The sequence below is a fragment of the Myotis brandtii genome, unplaced genomic scaffold (assembly GCF_000412655.1).
Source record: "Myotis brandtii unplaced genomic scaffold, ASM41265v1 scaffold248, whole genome shotgun sequence".
Taxonomy (NCBI): Eukaryota; Metazoa; Chordata; class Mammalia; order Chiroptera; family Vespertilionidae; genus Myotis; species Myotis brandtii.
Window position 1 is genome coordinate 2,743,229 of NW_005359397.1, and position 16,137 is coordinate 2,759,365.

General features: G+C 40.6%; 1 protein-coding gene across 1 annotated transcript in view; it reads left to right on the top strand.

Moving 5' to 3' along the window:
• DHX35 (DEAH (Asp-Glu-Ala-His) box polypeptide 35) overlaps window positions 1-16,137 on the top strand; it is a 67,261-nt gene that overhangs the window by 19,006 nt on the left and 32,118 nt on the right. Inside the window, exons 6-12 of the mRNA XM_005867324.2 lie at window positions 1,996-2,100; window positions 3,939-4,000; window positions 4,822-4,891; window positions 6,858-6,917; window positions 13,327-13,439; window positions 14,379-14,475; window positions 15,319-15,477. Of these exons, the coding sequence (XP_005867386.1) occupies window positions 1,996-2,100; window positions 3,939-4,000; window positions 4,822-4,891; window positions 6,858-6,917; window positions 13,327-13,439; window positions 14,379-14,475; window positions 15,319-15,477 (666 nt within the window). The remainder of the gene's footprint in view (window positions 1-1,995; window positions 2,101-3,938; window positions 4,001-4,821; window positions 4,892-6,857; window positions 6,918-13,326; window positions 13,440-14,378; window positions 14,476-15,318; window positions 15,478-16,137) is intronic.

A 16,137-nucleotide genomic window follows, 5' to 3' on the forward strand; every position in this document is an offset into this window, starting at 1 on the left:
TCTAAAATTAATAACAAAAAAGAGTTTGATAACAAAATACATATTTTTTAATAGAAAATGTATATAAACAGTGAAATAATATGACTAAATAGTTTTGGCTTCTTCCTTGTAGATTATATTTTTTTGGAGAGGGTTGGTTCATTTATGCTTATTCTTATACGCCTGTTTTCCCCATCAACTCCTAGTATGTCTATGCACACATTCTCCATTTGTGCCATTTTCTGAGATTTATTGTATAATGATCCATAGGGTTGAAATTGAAACAATAACAAAACCATCCTGGTGAAATACTGGTTATCGGGAAATACAACCTGCGGAGGTAGAGCCATCTAGGATGAATTTCTAGTTTCATAAGATGTTTTGAAAGACGGTGAGGTGTAGACCAGCTGCTGGATGATTGATTCTGTTTTGGCCTTCCAGATCTGTAATTTCAAGTCGTTAGGCAGAGCCACTCCTGATCCTCATCTGCTCTTCAATTTCTTAAACACTGATGGCCAGATAACTCCTGGTGTGCTTGGCTTGGGGAGCTACGTGCTGGGACACTGGGCTCCTGAGCTTGAGGGTGCTGTGGCCCAATGGCTGTAGCAGTAAACTCTGCTTCCGGACACCTGTGCCCGCCCACATTCCAAGCCCAGGACTCAGGGACTACATGGGCAAGTGGCATCACATTGGGTAGATGTGCCAGGTCCCCAGGGAATCTCTGTAATATTGCTTCCCTTTGTTTTTTTTTTCAATTAGGTAATTTATATAACAAATGTTACACGCTTTATTTTCTTTTAAACTAAATTTTAAACATTGCTCTTTCACTTTTATATGTATTCATTATTTCAGATATTTTCTATTAATAAGATAATAACTTGACTGTCCTTGGAGAGGTAGGAGATCTTGCTGTCGGGTTCTTTTTTTGTTTCTTACACTCACCTTTTGTCATATATTGGTGGGTAAAAAATCAACCAATAATTTATGGTCTTCATAATATATTATGTACTTTGTTTTCTAGCTTTACTTTATTATATTAACTTGGATTCTTGGTTAATCTTCTCATTGGCTTATCTGCCCTTTTTTACTTTTTAATCTGCATTCTTGTCTTTATTTCCTCTTTTAATGGTTTTGGTAGCTGGGACACTGTTGCACATTGTTATAGATTATCTTGCTCTGGAAACATTACTCTTTTGTTCCAAAGGGAAAATGAATTTGGCCCAGTATTGAATTTGATCATTCCTGTTCCCCTGCCTTCATGGTCCAGTGGAAGGTGCTTTATTTCAAGGCATGAAGACATGAACATTTTTGCCTGGTTGGTATATGAAAGAATAGAGAAGGCTTTAGGAACAGAGTGAATCTTGTCATTTCTTCTGCTTCCCTTTTTGATTTGGCCACCAGAAATCTAGAGCTGAATTTGTAGCTCAACTTAAATAACTGGCATATCTATGTTTTTAAATTTTGCTCATTGTCCTTGATCTTTTGAATTCAATCTGTCATTTCTTTGATCCTGATCTGTGACATCTTTTTTTTTTTTTTAATATATTTTTATTGATTTCAGAGAGGAAGGAAGAGGGAGAGAGAGATAGAAACATCCACAATGAGAGAGACTCGTGGATCGGCTGCCTCCTGCAAGACCCCGACTGGGGATCGAGCCCACAACCTGGGCATGTGCCCTTGACCGGAATCGAACCCGGGACCTTTCAGTTCGCAGGCCGACACTCTATCCAGTGAGCCAAACCGGCTAGTGCATCATCTGTGACATCTTTATGGGATTCTGTTTTTATTGCGTATGTTCTTATAATTTGCCTCAAGTTGATTATAGAGTGAGGTGAGATATATAAAGTTAATAAATCACAAAGGTTATCACACTTGTTCTCTAATAACCTGCCCTTTTACATTTCCCACTGTGTTCACATACTATTTAAAAATAAGTGACCTTTATATTTTCCTTCGTATGTGCTTTGTGCAGTAATTTCTATGTCTCTATTTTCAGCATGATCTTTCTTCCCAAAGGTTGCAGGGAGAGTAGCTGACGAGAGAGGTGCAGTGCTGGGCCATGAGGTGGGCTACTGCATCCGCTTTGATGACTGCACTGACCCGCTGGCTACAAGAATTAAGGTGAGGTGCTCAAGCTGCTTTTCCTAGTGTGAATAAGGAAGATGATTGTTTGGGGGGGGGAATTAGAAACATGCTGCATTACTGCTGTTGGGACGCCGATACCATGGTCCTCAGGGAATTTAGTCTGCTGGGAGGTACAGAGCCTTGACTCTTAGCCTTAAAAGGACCTTGAAAGGAAGGTGAAGCCCTTGGTTCTACAGAAGAAGAGGTTGAGGACCTGGGAGTTTGAATAACGTGCCTAATGTCATGTGCCTGTCAGTGATAGAACCAGGACTCAAAGCTGTCCTTTCTCATGTGTTTTACTATTTTCCAACGAACCACATAGCTGTCTAAATACAGAAACTTGCCTATAGAAAGGCCTAAAGACAGGGACAAGGTAGTATAAATTGATAAAGTGTAGAATTTAGTTTTACTAGTTAGGCCTTTCTAATTTTTACATGAAAATGGATTTTACGTGTATTTTTTTAACCTACGTGCTAATATTAAAACAATTAGTATAAATAGTAATTAACATACAGTCAACTCAACAGAGTATCTACTGAATACCACTATGCTGGAATCAAAGTCTAATCACATAGTACTCTAAAACCATGAATGAGAATGCTCGGATGAAATGAAAATAGGTTATTAGAATCTCAATTAACCTCTCAATTTGCAACAGAGACAAATTAGAAATAATGAGAATAGTTAAATGAACAATGTAGTAATTTATATAAAATAGAGACCTTGTTTTCCAAATTTCTGTATTTTGTTACCTTTACATTCATTTTACTAGGTAAAGGGAATATTGTTCTGTACCATTAAACACATATTTAAACTAGCTAATTTTTAGATAAATTTCAGTGAATTATGTAACTGAATTGTCATAATTTCAAGGCACTCATTTCTTAACTGGTGGCCTGTCATTGGTGGCAGGGTCTCAGTTTCACTGCAGTGTGTCTATGTGGCAGCTGTACCAGCTCTAAGAAAAAAATTATGGGAATATATCCTGCTCTTATAAACAAAAAGCAAAAACACTAAGATACAGCATGTGAGGGAGATAGTTAGCCTTGTTAAAGTCCTGAACTGTTTGGTTGAGAGTCACAATATCTAATTCTTGCTGCATATTTCTAAAGCATTTTGTAAACATTCATTAATCCTAAATGATAATATCTGACATTCCTGAACACTGTGTCCTGGGCCCTGTGCTAAACACTTTATGTGTGCTATCTCAGTTCTCACAGTAACCCTCTGAGGTAGATACTTTTATTATTTCCATTTTACAAAGGAGGAATCAGGCTCAGAGAGGGGGTAACTTGCCCAAGGTTCACCCACTAGTAAGAGATAGAGCCAAGATCTGAACCCCCAGCAGTCTGACACAGCCCATGTTCTTAAGTACAGTCCCTGTTGGCCTCCCTCAAATAAAATCAGTTGAAGCTGAGGTTAGTCACCTCAAGAGCTGCAAGTCCATAGTTTTTGGGACATTTTAACAAGTTATGCTATACTCATGGCATTCCCTTGGGCAGGCAGGTTTGTCTTTACTGCCTGCTTAGCAGTACCAGTGGTGCCTGCCCAGAGGAAGTGAGGTTTAGCCAATGCACAGATAGTAAATGCAGGTGAAATTCAGCTAAAAGAATTGCAGACCCCAGCTGGAGAGCTCATGTTTGAAGTCTTGTCTGTGAGCAGTTCCATTGCTTGATAACTATGCTGGGGCATTTCTTCATTGTCCTTTGTGGGAATTGTCTTGTACACTTGCTGGTAAAGAGGTTGTTTAGTTGCACTTGAACTTTTTAGAAAAAAATCATTAATATACAGTATAAAAGAATTATTTCTAAAACTTTTGTGTTTTTGTTTTTTAGTTTCTGACGGATGGAATGTTGGTCAGGGAAATGATGGTTGATCCTTTGTTAACAAAATATAGGTAAATGTCTTCTTCTTATGATAACTTTCCTAAAGTTTCAGAAGTATAGTATATAAGTAGATTGAAAAGGCAGTTGTGTTAGTAGCTGAGGTTCACGTCCGTGTTCAGCGGCCCTAAAGCTTTTGTCCTTTCCTTGGCTGTTTAGACCCTTGATGTTTTTCTCAGAATTTACAGACAGAAAAGGGCAAATTAAAATCCCTGATGTTATTTGAACAGTCTGTGGACTTGTCCTTTGTATCTTGCCTCTGTTACGTGCCAGGATTAATAGTGTCTTCAGAGTTGCAGCACAGAACTGGGCAGCATTTTGTTGAATATAATGCTCAGAGTCCAAATAATTACACTTTCTCCCCCCTTGTGTGTCTTTATCACTCAAGGCATTAAAATTGTCCATCCAGGCTCTGGTATTCTGGGAAAGGATGTCACATTTGACTCCCTGGTACACATGCAACACAGCTGTGGTCATGTGGCCCTTTGTGTTATTTTCTGCAGCTTAACAATCTTTAAGTGGTTGGCCTTGTTCCAATTTGAATGTGCTCTGTGGGGTTATATGTTATAATTTAAAATCAGGTATTAGATCCTCTTGGAATCCAGTGTGGGTGGTACAACTCTTTAAATAGAGCAATAGATACACCATTTTCTTCACCATTTTTATTAGCTTAAGAGTTTCCTCCTTGTCAGAGAGGAGTTATTTGCTTTATTTTGATACAAGGTGATTGCATGGGGGCTAAATACCTAGATGTCCCTTTGATGATCTGTATGGGTTATGGGGAGGGGACGGGGGTTGTCTGGATGCTCATAGAGATCTTCCTTCTGATTCGCAGTGCCATCATGCTAGATGAAGCCCATGAGAGGACCTTGTACACAGACATTGCCATTGGCTTGCTGAAAAAGGTATGATTTCACTGCCAGACTTCTGTTTTTGTTTTGTTTTGTTGCCTGATTAGGAAAATAATTGTAGAAATTTGGAAAATCCAACAAAATATGAAGGAAAAAACTTTAAATCATCGTCCATAATCCTTATCCTACCCATTCAGAGAAAGTCACTGGTGGAATGTTGGTATGTTTTCTTCTCTTCTCTTTTCTGTGTTCTTTGTGTGTGTACATGAATCATAATAGGGATTAGATTGTATGTGCTAATTTGTGTCTTGCATATTTCTCTTAACATTATATCAAGGTCATTTTTCTGTGTCATTAAGTATTCTTTGAAGATGTTATTTTTAATGACTATATAACTGTATCTCTACCATAAAGTATTTGATTTTTCCCTTACTGCGAGGCATTTATGTTTCCAGATTTGAAGTATTTTAAATAATGTCACAGTGAGCACCCTTATAATTAAATCTGTTGCATTCCTGCTTTTTTTCTTTTATCTTTTAAAAAATTTTTATTATAAAAAGTTTCAAACATACCTCGGAGTAAAGAGAGGTTTAATGTCCCCCATGTACCCATCATCTGGTCTCAATAATTATAACTCATGGCCGTTATTGTTTCTACCTTACCTCCATCCTCTCTCCTGTTCCTGATTTTTTATTAAAAATTTTCTGATTGTTTTCTTTGGATAAATTCCCATCACAGGAGTCTAGAAAGTGGTGGTAGAGCAGAGCATTGATCTGGGTCACACTGCCGGGTTCAAATTCTGACTGCTGAGTTTACTCTTATCTGCAATGGGGATAGAAGTGTCTGAATGTGCGCAGCACACTTTCATATATGGTAGCCACTAACCACCTTAGATTTAAATTGGCTAAAATAGAATAAAATAAAAAGTTCAGTACCTCAGTCGTACTGGCTATATTTTAAGGGCTCTGTAGCCACATGTGCCGAGTGAGTACAGCATGGGGTAGAACCTCTCCATACTGAGAAGAGTTCTCTAGCTCAGAGCTGCTCTTTATCATAATTTGTTATGAGGCTTAAATAAACAGTGTAAAATTCTTAGGATGGCATCTGGCCTAGGGTCACAAATAGACTGTAAGACACCTTTGTGCAAATTAGGAAAAGATGTCCCCACTGGGAGGATGTCCCCAGCCAAGTGAGGGGAGGGTGCGTTGGATTTCAGGTGCCCCGGCCTCCTTAGGCAGGCATCTTTGTGCAGTGCGTACGCTACACAGCTGTACTCCAGGACCCTGGAATAGTACAGAATTCGGTGTTTGTTAGCTGCTATTATTATTTGGATTATTATTTTATTCCTTGGTCAAAGATTTAGACTTTGATATTTATGAGGGCTTATCCTATATTACCTTCTTAGAAACAATATAGTAAGAGGGCTTATTGCACTGAATCTTTGCCAACACTAAATATTAGCATTAAAAATACATCCTTGCCAGTGTAATAGGTGAAAAAAAGAATCTCATTGTTATTATATGTATTTGCTATAGTTTATTTGAAAATTTCTCCTATGCCTGTTGATCATCTTTTTCTTCTGATAACTGTTAATATCTTTTGCCCATATTTCTATCTTGGTGTTATCGTTTATTGTTTGTTTGCTTTTAAAGTACTTTTTTATACAGGGTGGGGTTTTGTCCCAACCTGTATACACAGATTATGACTATCCAGAGACCCAGGAAAAATGGTTTTACTTTCAGTAAATTCAAATTCAAGTCTTAAAGCTTCTTTTTACTTTCTATTAAATTGTTTTAGCTCTTTATTTTGGAAAATTTTGTACAATTGGAAAGAATAGAATAATAAACCCTATTTTAACCTATGATTTTAAGAATTATCAACTTGTGGTCAGTCTTGTTTCATCTGTAAGCTCCCCCTTGCCCCAAAAAATACACACACTAAATTATTATGAATTTCAGGTATCAAATTTCATACATAAATTTTATAGTTATTATTTTTTTTTTGATGCCTTCATTTTTAGATTCAGAAAAAGCGAGGGGATCTTCGATTGATTGTGGCTTCAGCCACTCTGGATGCAGAGGTAAGAACATTTCCCCTCTCTCCTTGTCCCCTGTAAACATTGGAATCATTGGCCATGACTGTGGGAAGTTACCTCTAGCAAGAGCTTATCTTTGGCAGAATGGCCTACCTCCCTTATGGGGCCATCTGATGACCTAGATTCCAGGGGATGAGAGGATACTCCTTTTTAGCCTGTAGGTGGAAAGCAACCTGTAATTAATCGAGTTCATAATACCTACTTGTCTTGTTTCTCTACATACTGTTTCTCTTCTTACAGGCAGCTTCTTTTTATTACTTTTCTTAGTATGAGGTTATATTTCTTGCATTTACTTATGGCTAGCATTTATATTTAGAATTTTTGTACAATTGAAGTTTTTACTGTACATATAATGTCTGTGTTATATGTTTTTTTATGGCTAAGTTTATATTATTATTCTCTCTTAACTAATATTTAAGTTCACACAGTGGTTCAACTCAACAAAAATTTTGACCACTTGTCATCATATATATATATAAAATAAATAGGTGTTTACAGTTCAGTATGTTTAAGGTGCTGAGACAGCCAAGGAGGGTGTTCCTAACTCCAGCCGGCTCGAAGGTGTCCAGAAGCTTTCACAGAGGAGGGACATCCAGTTGGGTTTGACAGATGCACAGAAGTTTGTCAGATGGGCAGGGGTGGGAAAGGGCATCCTGAGCATGCACAGAGCACAGGGGTGTGAAACCATGTGTGCATGGATGGGGCTGGGAGTCAAGTGTAAGGTGGGAGTCTTACCTGTACGGCCTGCTATGGGGGTGATCTGCCTCTGATTTCCACTTTCTCCAGTGTTCACTACACTCCAACCCCACTGGTCCCCTTGCTGTTCTTCCAAAAACCCAAGCATGCTTCTGCTCTGGGAGGGACCCTCTTTCTACACCATTCTTTCCTCACATGTTTTCATGGCTCCACCCTCATTTCATTCCAGTCTTGACCAGGTATTATACTCTCAGAGAGGCCTTTCTTGACCACTCTGTCTAAAGTTGCTATCCAGCTTCTTATTCTGCTTATTTTTTTCTGTTTAGCACTAACATTAGGTGTATATCGAGTGTTTGTTTATTGTGTGTCTCCCATCATGAAAAGTAAGCTCCCTGATGATTGTGGCTTTGAATGTCTTCAACAGTGTCTGGCATAATGTAGGTGCTGTGGGTTGAATGAATTTTGATTGAATAGGAGGCAATGGGAGATTAAAATGGAAAGGTTGGTAGGGATCAGATGATGGAAGGCCTTACAAGCCAACCAGAGGAGGAACTCCATCCAGCACCTGGTCGGGAGCCTTGGGAGGGTGTGAGGTATGTGACTTGATCATATTGACTTGATTCTAGGAAGAGCACTTTGGTGCTGTGTAGAAGAGACAAGAGGGTTGTGGAAATAGCAGTTAAGAGGCCAGTTTTATAATCCAGTTGAAAAGGGCCTGGCCTCGCTGTGGCTTCAAGATCCAAACAACTTGGAGAGAGAAAAAACCCAGCATGGCTAAGAGAGGTGTCTGCATGTGCGCTCAGACTGCTTGCAGACCTTCTCACAAGGCCGTAGGAGTCTGGTGTCTTAAGTCTGCCCATGATGACTTCTGGGGCAAAGCACCTTGGTTGCCCTCTTTAGTTCTCATATCCTTCACCCACAATACCTGCTAGAATGCTATTTTGAGGACCATACCTGACCTCTCCTGTTACCTCCTCCGTGGCTAAGTTGCACAAAAATCTCTATTTTACATCTTATCGTCGTTACCCCCCTTGTAAAAAGTATTCCCAACAGTTTTCGTTATGTTTGAAAACTGTAATGTCCGAGTCTTTTCTTAGAATGACTGTTAAATAATACTTATTGCTCATAATTGCCTTTCATAGTCTTTTGATGTGACATAGAGATTTAAAAAAATAGCTTCTTTCAGTTCTGCCTACAGTAGTTGATATAGATGGACTTTCTGGAAGTGATTTCTTTAAGTGGGAAAGTAGAATGAATGTAGGAAATTTGTGATGCTGTGGGAATACTATGATGCAGGCATGCCAGGAGCTGAGTATTGCTTAGCCGGGCCTTTGATGGGCTAGGGCCATTCACCCCTTTATCCCTTTCTGCCCCGTGCTGGGGATGGAGGTGAAGTCTGTCTGTGTGTGTATGAGGAGAGGACCTCAGGGAGAGAATCAGTTCTGTGGGAGTGTGGGTGCATGTGGGGCGTGGTTTATGAGTTTCCATGTGAGAGTGAGTGAGGAAGAGGAATGGAGTGAGCTGAAGAGGGCGAAGGAGGAAGAATAGGAGTGGGCGTGGGTGTGGGAAAGGGTGTGGCTTACGTAGCATTTGACCAAGAGGTCCAGGAGGTGCCAGAACTCATCTCTGGTCCCCCAGCTGCTGGATCTGTGGGTGACAGACTAATTCCAAGCCCCACTGCCTGGAGGGGTAGATGATGCCACCTGCTCTGGTTTTGCTCAGGGCCTAGGTGGCTCAGCAGTGACTGCAGCTGGGAGGCAGAGGCAAGCATGACTGGGCTGATCACATAGTTGCCTTGATTGTTTAGTTGCTTTGTTAATATAAGCCTAATTAAGCACACACTTACAGAAAACATGACCAGGTATAATTACGAAGTATTTATTGACCAGTAGTATATCACATGCTATTGTTTTTCTTTTATTTGCTTTTATCCACGTGGCAGAAAATGGGATTGCTGATTACTCCCACAGTTTTTGTCACAGGTCCAGCTACTTGGGAAGAGACTAGTTTCCATCTCCAGATTCCTGGAGAAGGAACTTGGGGTCAGCTGGGGTCAGATACCCACTTGGGACTAATCCGCGTGGGCCAAGGCCTGTTGGACCCCGGGGTGGACATGGCTGCTGGAAGCCCACTTCTGTGCTCAGGGAAGGAAGCTGTGGCAAACTGGGAAGGCAACCCAGCAGATTTCCACATCATTTTCATTCCATTTCATAGGCTGTCCTCTTCCTTTATGCCATTTTTATGTTTCTTACTGTATGTCCATGTCAGTGCGACCCCCCCCTCTTTCAAACCTGACTCAAACTCTCTCCTTTTCCAGGTGTGTTGACCCTGTTTCACTCCTTCTGTTCTGTCCTTCTGCCTCAAAATGTATACCCTGTTGATACTATATTTATTTGCTTTCTAGCCTGTAATTGTCTGTGTGTATTTTATATTTCCAAAGATAAAAGACCTTAAAGATTAAGATCTTGTGCCTTCCAGGGAATCTAAATGGGTAGAAAAAAATAAGCAAAATACCCACTCCACTCTATGCCAGCTCCACCAACAAAAGCAGGATTTTGAATCTAGGAGACCTGAGGCTACCCTTATCTTCTCAGCAAACATAAGAGGTATTCCTTTTAAAACATAGCTGAGCAACCTAAGAAGAGATGATGGGCACAGCGGCTTAAGGGGTTAAGAAACTGAGTGTCCAGGTTTTGAGTACAACTTTATGTGTCTATGCCAAAACTAAGAAAATGATATGTAAGAAGTTCCTGAAAGTGATAAGGTAGATTTTTCCCAATGAAATAGCAGGAATATATATATGTTGTGACCTAAATGCCACAGCTCTTTGCATTAATATAGAACCTAATGTCTCATTTTGTACAGAAACAGATCTACTTTCATGCAGAAATCAAGCATATTTCTAGAGCTCAGGGTTAAATGAGCATCTCAGGGATTTACATTAGTAAGATTACTAGAATCTCTGCATAATCCTGGAGTGTGTGTGTGTCCCTATTAATAACTGAGATTGATTTTTCCAATAGCCCCATGAAGGGAACTTTAGAGAAAATTAAATTTAAATAAGTACTCGAGTATAGTGGTTGCATTTCATACTCACTACATAAGGCAAGTGCAAATGTTTTGAAATAAAACAAAAGTGGAGCCAGGAAGTGAAACTTAATATGATTGTTCCAGAATATTCCAAATCCAGAATTTATTTCAAAAGCATACAATTTTCACTTCACAGCACTGCATGCTTATTGTTTACGTGATGTATTAGTGTTTATGTTACTTTAAGTTATTACTTTATGCTTATAATGCTTTTTTATATTACTGTAACTTATTATTCTAACTTTAAAATCTTGAATCAGTGAATAAGAATACTTTTGGAAGTGTAGACTACTGGAATGAAATCAAATAAATGTCATCTTGTCATTTGAAAAAAAAAAATCTTGTGCCTTCTCAGTTAATGCTAAATTTTATTTCTTGAAAAAGTAACTCCCCATCTTTATTCTTCAACACACATATTCCTGAGCAGCTAAGGTAGCTGCCCACTCCAACAACATTGTTAAGGCATCAACTTCCTCCCTGTTCTGCTTACCTTTTTGCTCCAAAAAGCCTCTGTTGAGCCCTTCCTAAAATCTTCCTCCTCTGCTGGCAGCTCCTGGAGCTGCACCGTCTCCCCTCTCCTGCCTCCCTGATGGCTTCCCCTCAGGCTTCTTTACTGGCCTCTCTTCCTTCTCCAGGCTGCCCACCTCCTTTGAGCTGGAGGTGAACTTGACTGTACTTCTGCGCTCTAGCCTGAGCTGCCAGACCACCGAAACTCATAGACCTGGGGCCTACCCACATGGCACTCGGTTTCTCTGTGGCAGTCCCTTTCTCATTGTAATCGTTCAGGCTCAGGACTTCATTGCTTGGGGATGTGATTGGGTAAGAACTCCACCCTCCCCAGCTTGCCTGGGCATGTGCTCACACTCCCTGACTGCCAGGTCCTGTCAGTCTTTACCCCTGGAATGCTTTGCTTTCAAACGGCCCTGCCCGAGTCCACGCTTTCATTCCCTCCTCTGAACTATCACAGCACCTCCCTTAATTAGTCTGCTGGCCTCCATTCTCTTATCACACCTGCCCTTCTCCAAAATGACCACCACAGCCAGGCACCCAGAGCACAGGTCTGATAATATGCCCTCCTCGCTGCCCTTCCTTGTCTAATAAAGTGCCCGTGTAGTGTGACATTTGGGCCCCTTTAGAGTGATGACACAGCCACTTACTGTGCACTCATTCTAGTTACACTTGGTTTGAACTGCACAACAGTCTTGCAGGGTAGGTAGCAGTTTGTTCATTTTGTAGACAAGAGGGCTACTCAGAGCTGAGGCTGGCCTGCCCTAAACCTTGCACTCTGTGCTCTGTCAGGGGCCCTTTACATCTTAGTCTCCACTCTGCTCTCATCCTGGGAAGGGGTGTCTCTTCTTCCCGGTCATCCTTAAGGCTTAGCTCAGGGAGACTGCCCCTCCATGCTGCCTTCCCTAAGAGCCAGTCATTGACCTCGCATTCTCTTCAGTTGTAACTTGCAGCTCTTTTCTGGTCCTTTAGTCATTCTGCCTCGGTTCATGTTGTGATTGGTTCTTTGCACACCTGCCCCCTTGGATTATTCACTCTTTTGGGGCATCAGGGGTGTCTCTTCTCACTTGCTTGTGCATCCTTCTAGCATGCCTGTGCTCTGTACGTCATAGGACACAGGAAGGCTGAAATTACTCAGGGAATTTTCCCAAAAGTAAAGTGAAGAATAGTGCCTTATGGTTCTTCATAACACAACGTAGTTCTTTTGTTGGCACGAGGCACTTTTATAATCTGTGCTTACTCTTCTCAAACACAACTTTGAGGTTAATGTATAGTATTCCAGGTTTTGGTGGTTAAATCCAGTTTAGAAGCACTCCCCCAAGCCCATTCATTTTGTATTTGATGCAGTTCCTCAGTGTACCCCTGGGCTCCCAGATTCCAGGAGCAGGCATGGGCATGCTTAGTAAAGACACCTGGGGAAGTAAAGACAAGACTTGTGATCACATAGTTAGGCCTCCCAGGAGGATAAAAACTCATGCCCAAGCAGGCCTCAGGGGAACTGGAATATAGTTGGGGAACAGGAAGGTCATTGACATATTGACACACTCCACTTAATGGGGTGTCTGTGCCCCAGCAGCTTTCCATCTAGCGCTCACTGTCCAGCCGGTTTGGTCACTCAGCTCTTCTCAGGCTCAGCTTCTTTGTGTGTCTTGGGACACATTCCCTAAGAGGGGAATCTTTGGTAGTGTCTCCTGTTAGCCAGAGCTCTCTTTCCAGGCCTCCCTATAGACTACCAGTCTGGTGATCAAGTGCCATTGAAGAGGATGTGGCTACCTATTTGGGAGGAACTGCTGAGAGCCACTTCCCTCAACAGGGTGCTGGGCGAGTGTCAGCAAATACAGTTTTGAAATCTAACCTTTATTATTTTTACCAAACCTTAGTAAAGAGTCTGTCATTGAAATGCGATCCCTCAAAATTGCAATAATAAACATATGGTTTTTAATAACTATTTTGCAACCCATAGTCTGTATTCTATATATCCAATTTCTACTGCCAACTCCCTGCTCTGTATTCATTTTTTGTATTATTTTCTTTTTTTCCATGGATTACTATGAATTATTTTTTTAAAGGAATGAAGAATTGATTTATTTTATTTTTTTAGAAATTTCGAGATTTCTTTAATCAAAATGAAACCAGCGACCCAACCAGGGATACATGTGTGATCCTTACAGTGGAAGGGCGGACATTTCCTGTGGATATCTTTTATCTACAAAGGTTTGATGATACTTGCTTTTTTAATGATGGTGCCTAGAAAGTTAGTCCTGTATTGTGGAATGAGAAGCAACTGCATGTCTTCCAAGGGTGATATGCCAGGCTGGTGAGGAGGGGTATATTCTGTCTCCTGTCATTATTTTGTATCTCCTGTCATTGATAGGATGTTCTGGAACCCTGCTTAATATCACTACCAAATTTAGTTTAAACTCTTGACACTAATGTGCAAGTTTTTATGAATCTAGTTAGTAGCTCAGTAGGAAAGAGCAAAGTGGTAACAAGGTTAGGGGAAGGACAGTTTGATAGTTTTTAGAACTGAGGTTTACCAGATGGCTGTCAGTTTCACTCATATATCTTTAAATCATTTGGTTCTCAGCTCCCACATCCTAGCAAAAGGCCTGGTTGACAATTTTGGGAGGAGCCCTCTTGGACAGGAAGAGGGTCATTCTAATTCCTATACTGAGTCACTGGACAGACAGACAGTGGCTGATAAATACAGAGAGTTGGGGGCTTGACTTCTGAATTGTTCTGGCTGGACAGTGCATGCACCCATCAGCTCCATCCACTCCTCAGACATGCTGCCAGTAGTCAGGAGGGAAAATGGAAAGAGTGGGACTTAGCACTGGGAATAGCCCTCTGTTTTCACTGGCCAGACATCTTTGCATGCTAAAGATAGCACATAAATTTGCATGGGTTTATTGTTTTTGTTTCTTTGCAAATAAAGCAAAAAAATCATAGTTGACATGTAATTATGAATTATTCTTAAATGTTGCATTTTAAAAAAAGAAAAAAGTGAATACTTATTTTATTTATTCATATACTGATTACTGCTGGGCAGGCCCAAACTAACTTGCATGAGATTCTGCTGCCAGATTTACCAGGGTAATGGATCTATAACTAGTGTGTATTGTAGTGATGAGTTTCACTCATATATCTTTTCAGTCCTGTTCCAGATTACATCAAAGCAACTGTAGAAACCGTGATGAAAATTCACCAGACAGAGGGAGATGGAGACATATTAGCATTTCTTACTGGCCAGGTAATTCCAATGGACCTTTTCATTACATGTAATGAACAGACATGTTAAGGCAGCACCAGAATTAATACAGAAGCTGTTACTTTGCTTAGCTATTTATTTTATGTTTTATTGTATTTTGTGGTTATTAATTGCAAAAAAAAAAATTGTTTGGTTTGACATCATTCATCTACTGACTACATAGTCAGAGAGTCATTGGCTCCTGCCTGTTCTGTCTGCAGAGGGTCTAATGTATTTGAAATTTATTAGCTGATTCCAAAGTATATTACACATTCATTCCATAAGCTGTTTACTAGAATTGAATAATGCATCAGGTGCATTTATGTGTGCAGGTTGCTGCTGCAGGCTTCTTTTTCAGTGACACCTTTACAGCTTATCCTGGGGGTGCTAAGTGGGCACATCACTGGAAAGACAATTGAACAAGCCCAAGTGCTTGCTCAGGGTTGTAACACTGTTCAGAACTACCCTCTAGCTAGAATCTTTTCCACTGTTGAGCATTTTCCACAGTTCAGTAATCTTTTCTTGAAATATGTATAGCGATTTTATCTCCCACAGCTTGTTCATATGTATGCATTGCTTTGTTTGTCACAGTACCTCACAGTTGAGTTAAATAGTTATTGTTCTTGTTTATTAATCTGACAGTTGCAAATTTTCACTCCACAGGCACCATTGTTGGGTAGCATTTAATTACATACCACCCCAGAGTAGAATGTGATCACACTGGAGTCATGAATCTGACCACAGTTAAAATCCTGATCCCAACTTTTGTATCTTTCATATGAAAAAGTGACTTGCTTCAACTTCAAATTGATCTTGGTTTCTTTGGTTCCTGGTTCGATGTTTTAGGAAGAGGTAGAAACTGTCGTGTCTCTGCTGATCGAGCAGGCTCGAGCACTAGGTCGGACTGGGATGAAGAGACACCTTCGGATCCTCCCCATGTATGCAGGACTGCCTTCCTTTGAGCAAATGAAAGTGTTTGAAAGGGTGTCCCGCAGTGTCCGAAAGGTGAGACTAACCCGATGACCAAGGGTGTTTGCAGACATCTATAATCATTTTGGAGCCCTTTTGCTGCGCACTGGAAAGGTTTTTTGTTTTGTTTATAACATTGAAGTGAAACTTGTTATACAGGCAAGTTTCTTTAAGAGCTCCATGTTTCTGTGCAGTATTTTGAAAAGCACACAATAAATAATGTGTTGCAAAGATTTCTGAACCTGCCCCACAGAAGGGTCACTCTGACAGTAATTATCAGAGCAGGTGACTTCTCCTTATCTCTTTCCGGTCTGCCTGATATTTCCCCATAACACAACACTACCTTGGCTTGCAGGACCGAGTTGGTGGATTGTGATCAATGAGAACAATAGATATATTACTACTAGTGGTTCCTAAGCCATTGGTTTGAAGCATCATTTTGCCTGTAGTGCCAGGTTTAAGTTAATTAGTTTAAGGTGTGGCTTAAAAATATTTAGCATTAAAATTGGGGTGGGGAAGGGTGTGGTGGGAAGCATTGGTTTGAAGGAGCCGGCAGGCGGCCAGTCTGCTTCCTGCTCATTGTCCTCCTGGGCCTTACCCCATTTCCCTTCCATTGGATGAGGAAGGCCCAGGACTGGCCTGAAGTGGCTTGTAGTAGCTACTCATCAGCAGGTGACAAAGAATACAGTAGGTGGG